Source organism: Falco peregrinus, chromosome 7 (genome assembly GCF_023634155.1).
Source record: "Falco peregrinus isolate bFalPer1 chromosome 7, bFalPer1.pri, whole genome shotgun sequence".
In the NCBI taxonomy this organism is placed as follows: Eukaryota; Metazoa; Chordata; class Aves; order Falconiformes; family Falconidae; genus Falco; species Falco peregrinus.
In genome coordinates, this window is record NC_073727.1 from 2,720,001 (window position 1) to 2,735,422 (window position 15,422).

The 15,422-nt window shown below is 40.9% G+C and overlaps 1 protein-coding gene across 3 annotated transcripts in view; it reads left to right on the plus strand.

Moving 5' to 3' along the window:
* AFTPH (aftiphilin) overlaps positions 1–10,684 on the plus strand; it is a 47,468-nt gene extending 36,784 nt beyond the window's left edge. For 2 of the 3 annotated variants that reach the window (XM_055809481.1, XM_055809482.1), the window contains 2 exons: positions 3,472–3,595; positions 9,460–10,684. In XM_055809481.1, the coding sequence (XP_055665456.1) occupies positions 3,472–3,595; positions 9,460–9,604 (269 nt within the window). In that variant the 3' untranslated portion in view covers positions 9,605–10,684. The remainder of the gene's footprint in view (positions 1–3,471; positions 3,596–9,459) is intronic. The other variant, XR_008747987.1, reaches the window with a different exon arrangement.
* Positions 10,685–15,422: the final 4,738 nt, after the last annotated feature.

The following is a 15,422-nucleotide window of genomic DNA, read 5'->3' on the forward strand; positions in this document are numbered from 1 at the left end:
CCAGGAGGTTGTAAATTTTTCCTTTGTATGAACTAGTAATCTTAATGATAAGGTGAAAAAAGTGTTTTAACAACATTCATAATAGAAAATAAGGATAGTTGCATGTTTGGGGGACATTAGAAGTTCATTAACGTTAATTATATAACCAAAGCACTTTATCTGCAACTTAATCCCTTAGAAAGGAGATGAAAACACTACTCTCTCCATTGAATAATACATGAAAGTAATTTAATTCATTTATTGCGTGGTTTTTACATGCTCTGAGTATTTTGCGTGAGCTTGTAAAAGCCTACGCTTGGAATAAATTTCTGCAGGAATGTAAGGGAACATTTTGGGGATTTATCCCAGTGCATAGGTTAAGTAGATAAGGCAAATACTCTTTCACTACAATGCCTGAGGCCATCATCATAACTGTCTTTGAAGGTAGGGGTTTTTTCGGCTTAGTGATTTTAATTTTAAGAATCAATTTTTAAGAGGTGTGCTGTTTCCCCACATTTCAAATAAATGCTTTTGATTATTAATTGTATTTTTTATTTTTAAAAACCTGCTTTCAGTTACATAATCTGATCATTGAAGGCAATTTTGTGGCATTGCATTCCAGATGTCGTCTTATTCCACCCTTAAGACATGTCATTATCAGATGAAAGATGGCAGGTTTGTCATGGAAGTGATAGGTAGCAAATTCAAGATGCTTGAGTCTTAGAGATTCTTTCGTAAGTGTGTGCAAGTCTATCAACATCAGTTGTCAGTACCCAGTACATGTACTGCTCGTGCAGTTGGGTATGTTCTTACGTCTTGATGGCGTGCACACTTGAAGAGATTACTAGAGGAATACTCTGTTAGCCTTTTATTGCCTTTTGGTTGGTTTTTTTTTTTTTATGTTGTTGTTTCATCGAGTTATAGGTATTATAACCTTCCCTGCTATACCCTGTAGTGCATATTTTTGTCGGGTTTTTTTTTGTTTGTTTGGCTTTTTGGTTTTTTTTGGCTTTTCTTTCCTTCTGACTTGTTTCTGGGAAAGTCATTTGTTTCTTGGCTTGCAGCTCGTGTGTTTGTGTGTGTGTTTAGGAGCTTTGTGTGGGGTTTGGTTGGCTACCTTTTCTTCAATATCTCATTAAGGTTTTGCAGTGCTTTCCTTAAATATTCTCTAATCGTTTGAATAAAATTGAGAATATGCAACTCTTAAAGTTAAATAAAATAATTAAAAGACAAATTGTTAGATCTTTTGGCTTAAAGAAGAAACATTTATCAGTAGAAGTTTGTTCTTTCTCTGAAGACCTTCGTTTTGCTTACTATAGACCTATGCTTTATTCTTCTCAGTGTGATTCATCAGTAGCCAAAATAACTTTTTTATAAAAATTTGCCTTCTGCATCACAAATGAGGAGTTGCTTGTTTCTAGTATGTTGCCACAGATTTCGTGTATTGTTTTATTTTTATGGTAATAGTTTAACATAAATCTTACTAAGAGGTCCCTAAAGTACAGTAAATTGAGCAGTGACATCGCACTACAATGAAAATGAATTCAGGAACATAAATGTGAATATCTAAATAATGTAACTTACAAGGTTGCATTTAACATTTGTTGCAGAGTTGCATGTCAAAGGACTCCTTATTTCAATTAGTTTTACAATTGGTACCTTAATGGGATTTCGCAGGCTTCTGCAAGTCCAAGTGTATTTCTTAAAGTCTTACTCTCCCTGATTGAAAGTGGATATTTTATGGAATAGTTGGGCTTTTTCCTATTTCCAAGTTCTGTAAACATCTGACAATACTTAGTCTTGGTATACTGGTCTCAGGACAGTACATTTTTGATGTTTTGCATGAAACTGGATGAAATTAATGTTGAAAATCCAGACTTATAAAAACATATGTTGAAAGGACAGCTGATAAATTTCTAATCAACTCATATTTCAGTAAATCTTCTCCCTGCCCCACTACCTTCCTGCAGCTTAACCAGATGTTTTTCTTAATTTTACTTTTTGGTCAGCTTAGTTTCCCAACAATGAAAAAGTACTTGTGCACAAATGACGAATGGCCAAGACACAGTGCCTGGGGAGAGTTCCAGCAAAGCAGGAATGAGGATTATTAACCTTGTCTGTTTGCGCATGTAGTCCTGCAATTACTGGGTGGAAAAGGCAGGATAATAGGCACAGAGTTTTTATTTTTTATTTAGTGATCTTCCAGTATTTCAGGAGTACTTAAAAAATGTCTTAATCGTCAAGTAAACTGGGTAGAATCATCGGCACATCAATTTATAAATGCTGGTTTTATATTGGGTAGCATGAGACCATCGTGTCCGAGTATCTGCAGTGTTTGTTCTCAGTAGTGTGAAATGCTTCTGTGTTGTCCGAACCAGCTAGCACTAGTGTTACACTTGTTTAGAATGCAGGTGTCTGTAACACATGATGCTTCTGTAGAAAAATTCTGTGCTGCTTTTGAAAAATACTAATTGTGGATGGCACATGTTCACACTTCATTTAAATCCGTGAAGCATGAAATAGCTGTAACTAGAGGAATATCACCAATTTAAAATGCTTCTAAGCAACAAAATGTGTTCTAACAGTCTTTCCTCTTGATTTATTTTGATAATTCATGGAGACTTTCTTAAAGAAAGCATACTTAATAACTGAAAATTCTAGAACTACTTCCTGCTGAGATGTGATGCTTGTTATTAAGCAGATAGAATTTTACCCCTACATACCTATCTTTTTGGATGCAGGTTTCCATTGTTTGCATTGTTTTCAGAATGACCTCTGCTGATAAAATTTGAAATCTGTTTGCAATGTATGTGATGTCAAAATTCAGCATTTGACTTAAGATACCTGAAACTAGCAAATCCAGGCTGAAACATCCATATACTTGATGCTTTATAAATACTTGAAAAATTAAAAAGGAGCATAGACTAAAAGTTTTGGTAGTGTTATACCTATTAGCATGTAACTTTTAATGCCATTCCGCTTTGATGTATCATGAAAGCTGCTTTTCCTGACTTATTTTTTTTTTAACACAACCTCTTGTGAAAAGCAAGATGCTAAATGCACTCTAATGCATGCCAGTGTTGTGTGTAATCTCTTGTTGAAGAGTTGGTCCATGTTGACATGTAGGATTCTTTTAATACAGTTGAGTTGAAGTAATTGAAACAATCCATTTTAACCCAGCTGACATTTTTACAGGTGTTTCACTCTAAAAGGTAAATCAAATTTGTTTTGTTTACTTGTAGACTGAGACCTTTATGCCAGACTTGATCCAATATGTGTGTGTTTTGTAGTACCACTATAAAAGCTACTGAAAAAGGGTGGGGAGAGAGGACAGTGTTCCAGAAATACAGACATGTTCTGTCATGTTCTTTTCATGTATCTTAAAATTATAATTCAGATGTTTACAGAAAACAGTGTCTAGCAAGTTGGTCTGTGGCTAATTGTGGCTATACTTGCCTCCAACCATCACTGATTATAATTTTATACTATAAGGTGTGGATCCTGAGTTGTATGAATTGACAACCTCAAAACTGGAAACTTCCAATGCAAGCAACAGAGTGACTGATGCATTTGCAAGACTCATGTCCACAGTGGAGAAGGCAAGCACGTCCACAAGGTAAATACTCTTTGTTATGCTTTTTTCTTCTGTTTCTAAGGGTAGCATGAAATGTGAGAACTGAATGTGTATGCTATTTTAGGTCAGAAGTTCTTGAATGATCAAAAGGCTTAAATTTAATAATTAAATATGAAATCCATAGTGCTGTAGTTCATATTTCAAGTTATTGTAGAACTCTAAAATAAGATGGGAAACAGTTCATGAGCTGAACGAGAAAGATCACCAGAACCTAAGTTTAAAAAGCCTAGAGCCAGAGAGTGAACTGTAGCAAGTGGCTTTCTGAAGAGCAGAGCTCATTCCTACGAGTGGAGGAGTGAACTGACCCCTGCAGTTCGGTGACCTGGGACTTTAACAGAAGACCCTCTTCAGTCCTCTGTGATTTATAGATACGGAAACTTCCACAAGTAAAATGATAAAACTGACTAGTAAGTGTGATGATACTTGTCCCTTCACATATATTTCTAGCACCTGTCAGAACTTCAGTGACCAAACATCAGGTTCATTTTGCTGTTGCAAGTGAAGGAACAAGCAAATAAACCAATGTAGTTGGTTTAGGATGTCCTTTCTGCTTCCTGGATCTCGTGTAAAGTTCTTCTGTACTTTTTTTATAGGTAGAACCTATATAAAGGTTTTAGGTGTCAGATATCTTCCTTGAAGTCTGACCTGTTGAATGTGTGCAGAATAGTCTCTCCATTTATGAGCTTGATTCTTTGGTTTGTTTTTTGAATGCATATCTTAGCAGTAGAATCCTGGACTGTCTGAACATGTAATTAATGCCAGTGCCCATTAAAGAATCACTGAGTGATTCTCACCAAATAAAACATTTCTGTTGTTGAAGAAATGTGTGCCTCAACATGCAACGATTATTAGTTGCAAAGCAACTAATAAATAGTAACATATCCTCACTCGTAAGTGAGCTTTAGGGTTTATTCGGCACTCTAAAAAGTAGATAGGTTTTGATGCAGCATAGCACTCGGGAGGCACAGTGGAAGAGGTGTGGCAAAGGTAGTAATTTGTAGTGTTGGGAGACAGCTGGCTTTCGTAAAATGGCTAAAATTATGATTTTCAAGTGCTCTTCTAAAACATATTCTTTAATTGAGAAAACTGTCTGGCTAGTGTTCCTGCAGCGAGAGTGTTCGGTGAACACTGAATAAAAAATTTCAACAAGCCATGAAATGTCATAGGAGAACCAGTAGAGGGAACTCCACACTTCAGTGCTGATTTTTTTGTGGCTCAGCTTTTGGATTGCCTATTTTTCTCTCCGTGGAGTGCATATACTCTTTCTGAAGATACACTAGTAGGAAAGTTTGACTTTCACTAATTAGAAAACATAGTTATGGTTGAAATATTTTTGTAATATATTCTGTCTAATTTAAAAGTAACCACAAATTCACAGCAGGACATACCAATTTGAAATGTACCTCTGTTATTTTTATCTCCTCTTTTAGATTTGTACCTGCTTATTTGCTTTAACATGTCTTAGTTTACTTTTTCTTTACAAAGGAACAGGGAAGCCTGCTTTGCTTAAATGAATGTTGACCTTCATTTTTCTGTATCATTAGTTTTTGATAGGAGCGGTTTGGATTTTTTTTCCAGTGGTTCCACAGCGCACCTGAAAGCTCTTGCTTGTGCTGTTAAAGCTCTTTATCTAGATGTCAAAGTTCTTCCCCTGTTCTGGAGAACATTGCTTACTGATAGGAAGAGGTTCTAGGTCTGTACTGCAGCAATATATCAGGCTGTAGAGAGAGGCTGTGGACCTCAGACTTGGCAGTTAAGTTCAGACACACACAAAGGTTAGGTGTTTTAAAGCAGCTGTTTGCAGCGTTCAATACATTTTGTATGTTTTTGTAACTCTGAATTTTAAAAATTTCAAGTGTTTTCAATTTTTATTTCATGCTCTCCAAAAGAAAAGCAGTCTTTTTTTCAAGCTAGAAACCTTTAGAGAAATAAGAAGGATTTATCTCAGCAATATGCCAAATGTGTAGCAGTATGTTAGCTTTTTGTAATAAACTGGTTTTCTTTTGAATTTTTTTTTTATTCTTACTGAACTGAAGACTTTAAAATAGGAGTGGCTGGATGCTGCCAGCTTAACAAAGATGACATTCATGCAACAACCTGGAAATGTGGACTGTTAGCTATTCATGGTAACTGATCAGGGGAAGATGTGGCCAGTGGCCATATCACTTTGATGGCAACTTCAGTTGGGCTAAGGCTATCCCATGGCTGTAACTTGTCTGAAGTTAGGATCTTTAGGGTAAAGTTTAGAGTGAAAATACCATTGTTCAGCTGTAGAGAGCCATGTAAAGAGTCGTCTTTGTGTGAAGTAGCCCCATCTTTTGCTTGCAAACCCATTACCTGAAGCTGGAAAGTCAGCTTCTCAGAAGGAAAGTGTTGGGAGAGGAAGGAAACTTCCCCCTCAGCTGGAGCCTGAAGCCTTCACAGCAGCAGCAAGTGTTGAAGGTCAGGGATCCAGCACAGCATTCCACAGAGACTCGGCAGCCTTGCCGGGTTCCAGAGAATTGGCAGAGATCAAAAGCTTATCTGCTGTCTTTTTGAAGAAGAGCAGAACAGATACCTTTCCAAGAAAGGGCCGAAACCCTCATTTAAAACTAGAAATACTGCTTGGGGGCAATGTTAGATGAAGCAGGCTAACTTTTAATAACAGAGTGACTGGGGGTTTTTTATAGTGCATTTCTCTAACCAGCTCGTTGTTATTAGAGCCTGACCTTGCTGGTGCTATCCACAGAACTCTTTGCAAACATGAGATATGACTGAAGTCCTGAAAGACTTGAACGCTGCAGGAAGGGGTTGGAATGCAAAACAGAACAGTAAGGTGTGAGTGACACATGGACAAAGCATTCCCTATTTCTTGCTAAACTTTCTTCCAACGACTTTCCTGCCTGTCACGCTGGCTCATTTCTTGCAGCTTAGCGTTAACCTGCCTTTGAAAAGCAACTTTGAGTCGACAGGTAGATGAACTGGCACAGGTGCTTACATAAGGGCATCCTTTCTGTCCTCTGTCTTGGGAGGAAATGTAATCTTAAGAGAAGAGATGGATGGGGGGTAGTTTTAAAACCTGAATGGGGCAGAGACCTTGTTTTGAGCCAGGGCTGGGTCCTTTCATGGTTTAGTAATCAAAACTTCTGGTTCCAAAGCAGACGGAACTCGTAACAGCTGCCACTGACATCTGCTCACTTGGGTGTCCTTCCTGCATGCTATGGCATCTAGAAGTTAAGAGTGCATAACCAAGAGAAGATCTGTAACACCCCCCTACAGACCAGGGTTTAGCAAAAGAAGCTCTTAACAATGGGAACTTCTTCAGCAAAAGTGGTGGCTGAAATTAATGCACCTAACATGGTTATTCCTCTTGCCTCTTTCAAAAGACACCACAGTTATTTGGCAGTTCAAGTTTTAAGGGTAAGAACACTCTGCAGTGATGGTGCTACTTTGTCTTCTAAATTTAGAGAGTTAATGAGTAGTTCTTTAAGGTTGACCGGTGACATTTGCTACTGAAGGTGTTGACAGCTTCCCAGAAAGGGTACTTGCAGTGTCCAGTTTTATTGTCTTCCAGAAGAACCTGGCCCTCTCCGGCGAGGAATGGAGGCTGGAGGCTTTAGGCTGTCTCATCCCTCTCTGCACTGAGATGATTTTAAAAAAGGTTCTGAGTCTCATTGCCAGGTGATTGTATCTATTGCTGTAACTTGGTCATAATTAAATAATGTTTGCTGTGTTAGCTTGTCCTTCTGTATAGGTACTCTTTACAGAGCACATTAGGTACATAAATTACTGCAAAGGGCCTCCAGCCAGGAGGGGAGCATTCAGTAATTGTATGAGATTCACATCTGACTGTGGTCACTGGTGAGCATGTTCTACAGTGATGTTGCAGAGACCAGCTAGTACAGCAAGAGCGATAGCATCCTCCCATGGTAAAGGTCCTGCATATAAAATGCAACACTGCCTCTGGGATCCTGGAGTGCCATTTCTTAGCATGCCACAGTTGAGCAGAGGAGGAAGAGGCATATAAATAGCAAGGAGTGTGTGAGCTCCATCTCGGTGCCTGATTAACAATTACAGGAACTCCTTTTAATGCAGATCTTTGGGTCAGCCCTCTTCCTCTGGCTTCCTGTGTCAAACACTCCTTTGTTAGCTCTAAGTCCTTGATCACCAGGGGTTTGTACCTTTAAGAGGCTAGTGGTAAGTGATTACTAATAGTGGCACCAGATACTGATAACACAGTGGTGGGTGAGAATGACATTTCAACAGCTCAGGGATAGTCCTTCGAGCACAAACAGAGCTGACTGTGAAGTTGTTGGAGAAGGAGCCACATATTGGCTCTCTGCTTCTTCCCTCAGTAAATCCAGCACACAGCTTTGTTTATCCTCCAGAATTTGGTAATCTGCCTAGTCAGTGGCTCATGAAATTCCACTGCAGCAGAGAAAAGAAAATACTGCTATTCTAGTGAAGGAAAGTCAGATTTAGTATCTAGGCTGCCTCATCTAGAGATCTTTAATCAAGTGGAGATTTCAAGTAGCAAACAGAAGTGATAGTTCAGTGTCAACACAATGATCATCACTGACAGTGATGTCAAGGATGAGTTTGACTCCAGCTCTTCTTTTCTTTGCTTCCTAGCTATGAAATTCCGAGACAGCTGCTGAAGCAAACACGTAGCCCCTTGCTTTCCCCTGATCTCTGGTCACCTCAGGAAACAATACTAACGGGCGCTGGCAAAAGAAAATAGAAGTACATGCTGCTTTGTGATGGGAGTGGTCATTGCCTTCTCACAGGCTCAGTTTGAAGTTTATAGATAGGACAAGATCGAAAGGGAATCTCTGAGGCATTCTAGGGAAAGGCAGTTTATTTGGTTCAAGCCTTTTGTCTGTTTTTTGCCCCAAAGATGAGGGAGCTTGTTCAGCTAGAGTTCCTAATGTCATTACAGGGGTGTAGCAGGTGCCTTTTTGAAACAGGAATAATGTTTGATGGGAAACTGACACTTTCTAGTAATAAGCAGTGTTCTTTAAATATAAACCAGATGTCTGTAAAGTATGGATTTTTGGGCAGAGGAGGGGAGGGGTCTTCTGTTAGCAGTCTGAGCCAGGCTTCGTTTTACCTAGGAAATGTGAGGGTTTTGCATAATGGTGAGAACCAAGCACATGGGATTCAGACCTCTTTATTCATTTGCACTCAGTAATTCTTGTGAATAATGCAAAAGGCAAAGTAAACACCAGTGGTTCCCAAACTGCTGTGTGTATCATTATAGCTACAAATTACTACTGCACTTCAAAGCAAGTAGCTACAAGTTGTGAGCCACCTTTTGCTGCTGATGAGCCCTGGGGGGAAAAAAAGGGTTTGTGGATCACCCTGTGGAACGATGTGATGTATCATCTGAGAATGGTCTTGTTGGAAACACAGCATAAGTACCCTTTTATTTTAAAAGTATTAAGAAGTAAGTTAGGAACTTCTTGGTATCCTTTCAAGATTTTTCCACTTTGTTTTGAAAGATAGTACTGGATTTAGGTAGTTTAGAACTAAAGCTCCAGTTGTCTTATCCCTAGAATATGGGCATGGCTGTCTCTTCACACTGGAACCTGCCAAAAAAAAAAAAATAAATCAGCATCTAAATAGGAAATCGGGGTATTTTTTCCCCTTATTACAACAATATGCAGGAACATTCTGCTGACTTTCTATGTTAACCTTTTGTTGGTAGGCAGGTAGATATTATAACATTAGACTACCTTCAAGTAGCTTACAGAAGTGCCTGTCAATAGGAGACAAACTGACAGAACATTGCTTCAATCAGCGATTCTCCCAGTGATCCGAGGGATATCAGGTACTTGGATTAATGCACTTTGTTCTTTTCTCAACAGGAAGCCTAAAAAAGAAGAACATCTTAGTGAAGAGGCTGCCAAGGTGATTTCTAGCCTTCCTGACTTAACTTTCATGCATGCCAAGGTGTTGATGTTCCCAGCCACATTAACACCTTCAACAAGCTGCCAAGAAAAGGTAGACTAAAGTGATGTGAATTGGACGTTTTCTATTGATTTTTTTTTTTCCTTCCCTCTGTGGGTCGTAAAAAGCAATCTTGCTTTAATTAAAAAAAAATCAAGTTCAGATGATTTGTTGGTAAGCAGCACTAGAAAGGTATACATAGTAATGTATATTTATTTACATACTGGAGTCCTAAATTTATATTAGAGAAAAATGTAAATAATTGGGGGCAAATCTTTTGGAAGATCTATTCTTTTTGTTGTGCTGGGATGTATACATTTATGTCTTTGTGAAATACACTGGTGGTGTCCTTCTTACAAAACTTTAAAAAGTTAAAAAAAAATATCCTAGAAACACATAATGAAAACTTCAATCTTCACAATCTGTGAAGTCCCCCGTAAAGGTTTTTAGATTGCATTGAGCATCTTTCTTTCCTGCATATATTAAAATACTTATTGCTGGGGGTGGGGGGTGGGGGGAAGAAAAGGTTACTTTGTCCCTTTGCAGGTTTTCAGTTGTTGTTGTTTCTTTAAGACCCAGTAATTTCTTTTGTGTTTTAACAAGCTTAAGATGTGTTTTTTCTTTTTCTTCTCCCCAATCCCCTCCCCCTGTTTGATTGGTTGGCTGATCAATTTTTATGTTCTTCAATTTCAATAGTATGGCTCTGTCACTATATAGCCTTTTGAAAGGTATGCTGTCAGTAACTTCTTGTTCCAGTTATGGATCACTGTCTAAACACTTGATTTTTTTGGTCATTAGAAGGTTGTCTGCTTTTAATCAGTTTGATTTGGAAAAGAAGGACCAAAACTATATGAATGTCTTAAAATGAAATTTACCTGTTAAAAATTTTTATGTTCTGTTGTACCACTATTCCTGTTTGATTTTGCACAGTGTAAAATGACATAATCATAGATTGCTATGGTTTTAGGCTGTATATACAGTAAAAAACTATGGGTTGTAAATGTCTGGGGAAATTCCTATGGAAAAAAAGAGAGCTATGTAGAAGAACCTCTAAAAAGGTCAATGTGCATGCCCAAGGTCTTTTGAGATTTAAGTGTGTAAATTTCCTTTTAGCTTACACAAAATAAAATAATTTAAAAGATACGTACGTATATAGTCTGCTGTCTTTTTATACAGCATGCGTATACATCATTCACATTTGTGTTCATGGTAAAATCAATGCACTGCATTGAACAGTAGAACATTCTAATTTGTGTGCACAGTCCCTCAAAACACACCTGTCGGGGTCCTGCAGAAGGAGCAGCAGACTTTAATTGTCCTGCCTCTTTGACGTGTTGTGATGTAGCCTTTTATTTCTGGCTCCAGCTAGCCTCCTGGCTGGTGGGGCGATGTGGCTCAAGACATGTTGGTAATTTGGATTAGAGACTTCTTCACAGTACTTGGTGATACTCAGCTGTAGTGAACACAAATTATGGTGAGGTGAGAAAGGACAACTGGTTTTGCCTAGCTAGAAATAAAAATGTAAACATAGCATTCACTTAAGTTTCCTACCTAACATGTTAGCTTGCACTGTAGCTCTTTCAGCAGCACCTCTTCAGCGGGTATCGGTGAACTGGCTGCAGGTAAGGCATGCTCTGGGTGCTGATATGTCTTGAAGGTGCTTTGCCTGGGCGTAGACTTTCCCATGGCTAACCTTTACTATGTGCACAGCTCTTTAAGTGCTCCGTAGTCACTGCCAGTTCATCATTTAATATTTAGTTTTGGGAAATCTCCAATGCGTTTTCTTACTGTTTTGTTGAATTCTTTATCGTCTGATAGCACTTGGGTCAGAGAGTTGAAGTTTGATGTCATTGGCTGGTAAGCTGAAATGCCCTGGCAAAAGGAAGCTTCTTTCCTCTTTAAATGTCCTGGAGAGGTGAGCGCTGGAGTTCCACCTTTGTGGACACGGGAGTTTCAGCGAGTGGTGGCTACTCAGAATTGAGAGAGCAGCTCCGACAGCTGTGATAAAGTTAATATGTAAAGGCTAAATTGGCTCATTTGACCTCTAATTAGTACTGCAGTGCACAGTGCTGCGGTGTCAAACCGCACCCTGTGCTAGCTGCAAAGGTTTATGCAGAAGCCATCTGCTTTATCATGTAGCCCCAAAAACACTTCTGTTTGCTGCCTCTGCAGATTTTCGTTACGGTACTGACTTCATGCCTGCTACATGTCAAAATTAGCATTGCTGATCTTACAGGTTTACCATAGTATTCTTCCGTGGTGTGCATATTATATCATTCAGTTCTGGTGGTGGGCTGCTGTGGGTTGAAATTGGTCCTTTTGTTTTCCCAACTGTGGCGTGTCCCTTGGAGCCAGAGTAGTGGTATAGCTGCGGCAGAGCGCTATAGCTATTGTTTCAAGGAGAATATGTTTAGGAGCTGACTCATGATCCTTGTCTGGAAGCATGTGGACTGAAGTATTAAGGAGAGGTGGGGGGTGGAAGTGCCAGCTGCAAGTTGATCTTTAGTCTCCTCACAATTGCCTCTAGAGGCAGCTGCCCATTTGTCTTCCAGTCTCCAAGTGCAGTACTGGTGGCCCGCCGTAGGTGGGGGAGGGGGAGAAGTGGCGGGGGGGGGGGGGGGGGGGGGGGGGGGGAAGGAGATTTCTATTGTGACGGATGTACCCATCTGAAACTTTATGAAACCTGGTACCAACCTACAGTGTGTTTATGAGGTTTTTATGTTCTTTCTGCGCGCCCCCCCCCCCCCCAATCGCATCCTGTAGACCTTCACGCTGCCGAAAGACATAAATCTTCTGTCTATAATTCACCCTTTTGAGTTGGATGCTGCTTGCCTTAAAATGTAGCATTGCTTTTTGTCTCCTAGCTTAAGCCTGCCTGTTGCTGGTCGATTGTGGCATGGACAGACAGGCTGAACTACCTCTCTCCTGTTGTGTACAGACAGCTTTGTTCTTACGCAGAAAGTTTTGCCTAGCAGATCCGGCTGCAGAGGGTTGTCCTTGCATGCCGTTCCCATTGATACAGCGTGCCATATGGGTTTAGTCTTGCCAGTAGGTTTATGGGCAGGACGGTAACCGATACTTTCTGCACATACATGTTGCTCTGCATTGTCATCAGACATGTCAATGCGTATCACATTCACTCCAGAACTAGTGTCATTTAATAGCGAGGGGCTTATGTGCCCGTGCAACAGAAGCAGCAGAGGCCACTTGGTTCAGATGCAATTGCCTGAGTTGGAACATGGCCATGAAGCAAAGTCCAAAACTCCCACTGTGAAGCGAGCTGCAGGCCCCTGAGTGACTGCTAAGAAGAGCTGGACTCAGCTTGGATTATCCAAGAGACTGCACTCTGACACCCGGCGGTTCAGCGCTGACTTACCAGCAGCATTACCACCTGCTGCAGGTGTTAGCAGAGCTGCACTTCCCACAGCACTTGAAACGTTAAGACCTTCTCAGAATATCATTAGCGTGACAGATTCATTTTGAGATGCCAAAAATAAAGCTTGCAAATGATTTACGTAGAGGCCCTCAGATGCAATTACTGTGTACTGAAGTTAACCCTTCATCACATGAGATTGTTGTACAGAATTTTACCTGGTAATGAAATCAACGTGTGGAAAGTTGTTGCTGGACTGCAGGACTGCCGTGCTTGCGCTGAGTATCTAGTAGTCTTTATAGGATGCAAGAGAAACAGCTCAAAGCGTGCAAGACGGATGGATCAGCTTTGACCCAACCGCTTGTGTCTAGGGGCATCTCTTTTGTGACAGTTCTGCACCCATGCAGAGTTATCTTTTGAATTTCAGAGCAGTCTGAAAATACAGGATAGTTGCAAAATACACTTGAGTATAATTTATAGAAGCTTATGGCACCTGCTAGGAGTGCCTGCTGCGAAAGGAGAGTTCTTCGTAGTCTGGCCTCTCTGCTGAAGAGCACAGCCAGTCAAGGCAGCGAGCAGCCTGGCCTGCTCCCTTAGGTGAACCGGCAACTTGAAAGGGAGATAGGAGGAAACAACACAAGGTGAGGAGTTGCTGGAAGAAAATACAAAGCAAAAGCTCAGGAGAAGCTCTGAGCAGGGGAAATAAGAAGGTGAAGCCGGGCTGGGAGTGCAGGCAGCTGGGATAGCTATAGGAGGAGCAGGTGGTGGAGAAAGTGGGATACAAGCGTGAGGAGCAGGGGCATTTGGAGAGGAGAGAAAGCCTGGGATGGATTACAGGTGCACACACTGTGCCCACTAGCTGCTTTTCTCCAAAATCTGGAACTGAGCCTCAGACCCAAGTCTTTGTGTTACTGTACTGCAGAGAGAATGTGTCAAACCCGTCACGTGAGTGTAACTTGCACACGTCGCAACAGCCCACTATTGCTGTCAATTATTTTTGGTAGAGCTGAACTGCAGACATAAGGGGTTTAAATGCAGCTGCTGGTGCCTGTTTTAGCATTGATACAAGTCCAGATGTTAAAGACCTTCTTTAAAAAGTATTTTTAAATAAGGAGGTACATTATAAATCCAGTCTGTGGGTATAAAATCAAATCCTCAAAAGCTAAGCTCCACTGCTGTGATTTGGAACTGCAGCTTGATTCCTGTCAAGCATCTGCAACGTGACAGTGGTTACTTAAGATATCATCCTGTCTTCACCCAATCCTTGCCTCATGCCCTGCGCAAATTTGTTCTCTGAATCAGCATAGTGCAGTGAAACTTCCCTACAGGGCCCCTGCTGCATGTAGCTAAAGGGAAAGGATGGCCGCCCGCGGGCACTGCGAAGGCGCAGTGGAGTGCGATGCTCTCCTGGCTTGAAGCAGCCAGCTGTGCCGGCTTCTTTTTGTGCATTTCTGTCATTTGGTGCCCAGTGTGAGTTGCCTGATTGGGATGTGCAGAAATGCTGATTTCTCCAGAATGTAGCTTAAGCAGTTAGGAGCTTTGCTCGTTTAATATGCACCAGGGGTCAGGTGCATGTGCTAAGCACCCGAAGCTGCTGGAGCTCTTACTTTCAACTTGTCAGCCTGTTCTTAAACCTGTAATACACATTGTTGCCCCTGTGCTACAGCAGGGTTGCAAAGATCAACTCTTGTTTGAAACGCCGTGCTCCTCTTTGTAGGTTGTCAGCAGAATCTGAGGAGGACTCGGCTGATACAGGTATCACACCTCTCAAAGCACAGAGGAATGCTCACTGTCTGACACCCAGATTCACTATACGGTCACCGAAGAAAAGTATGTCCCTAGTTCATGGGCACTGAAATCTTCCTCTGCAGATCCAGTGTTTGTCACCTAATGCTGTACTCCATATAGGAATTGGACTGTCTGCCTTAAATAAGGCTGGGGACTACTTTTAGAATGTGAGGCAGAAAAATGCTTCTCACTGAACTAGAAGACACTGTGGTCTTGTGGAAAACAAAATAACAAGGCTCTGTAACTAAAAGCTAATTCAAAGGAGAGTCAAATTAAGGTATCGTATTTTCTGGCATGGTTTTCCACATGCTTAACGATCTTTTTGGCATAGTTGTGTACGTTTAAAATACGTACCCATGCATGCAATAAACTAAGCTGAAGCATCAAAATGAAGCTGACCCTCTCGGGCTGTGTGCCCTAAGGTGCTCTGCTGGGCTTCCACCTGTTTGTCTGGCCAAGGTGGCATTTGCTGCTGACCTGTTGTACCTGTGCAGATGTCACGGTTTAGCCCCAGCTGGCAACTAAGCACCACCCAGCCCCTTTCTTGCTTCCTTGGGATAGTAAAAGTGAGAAAACTTGTGGGTTGAGATAAAAACAGTTTAATAGGTAAAGCAAAAGCTACGCATGCAGGCAAAGCAAAGCAAGGAATTTGGTCCCCATTTCCTGTGGGCAGACAGGTGTTCAGCCATCCCCAGGACAGCAGGGCTCCATCACACGTAA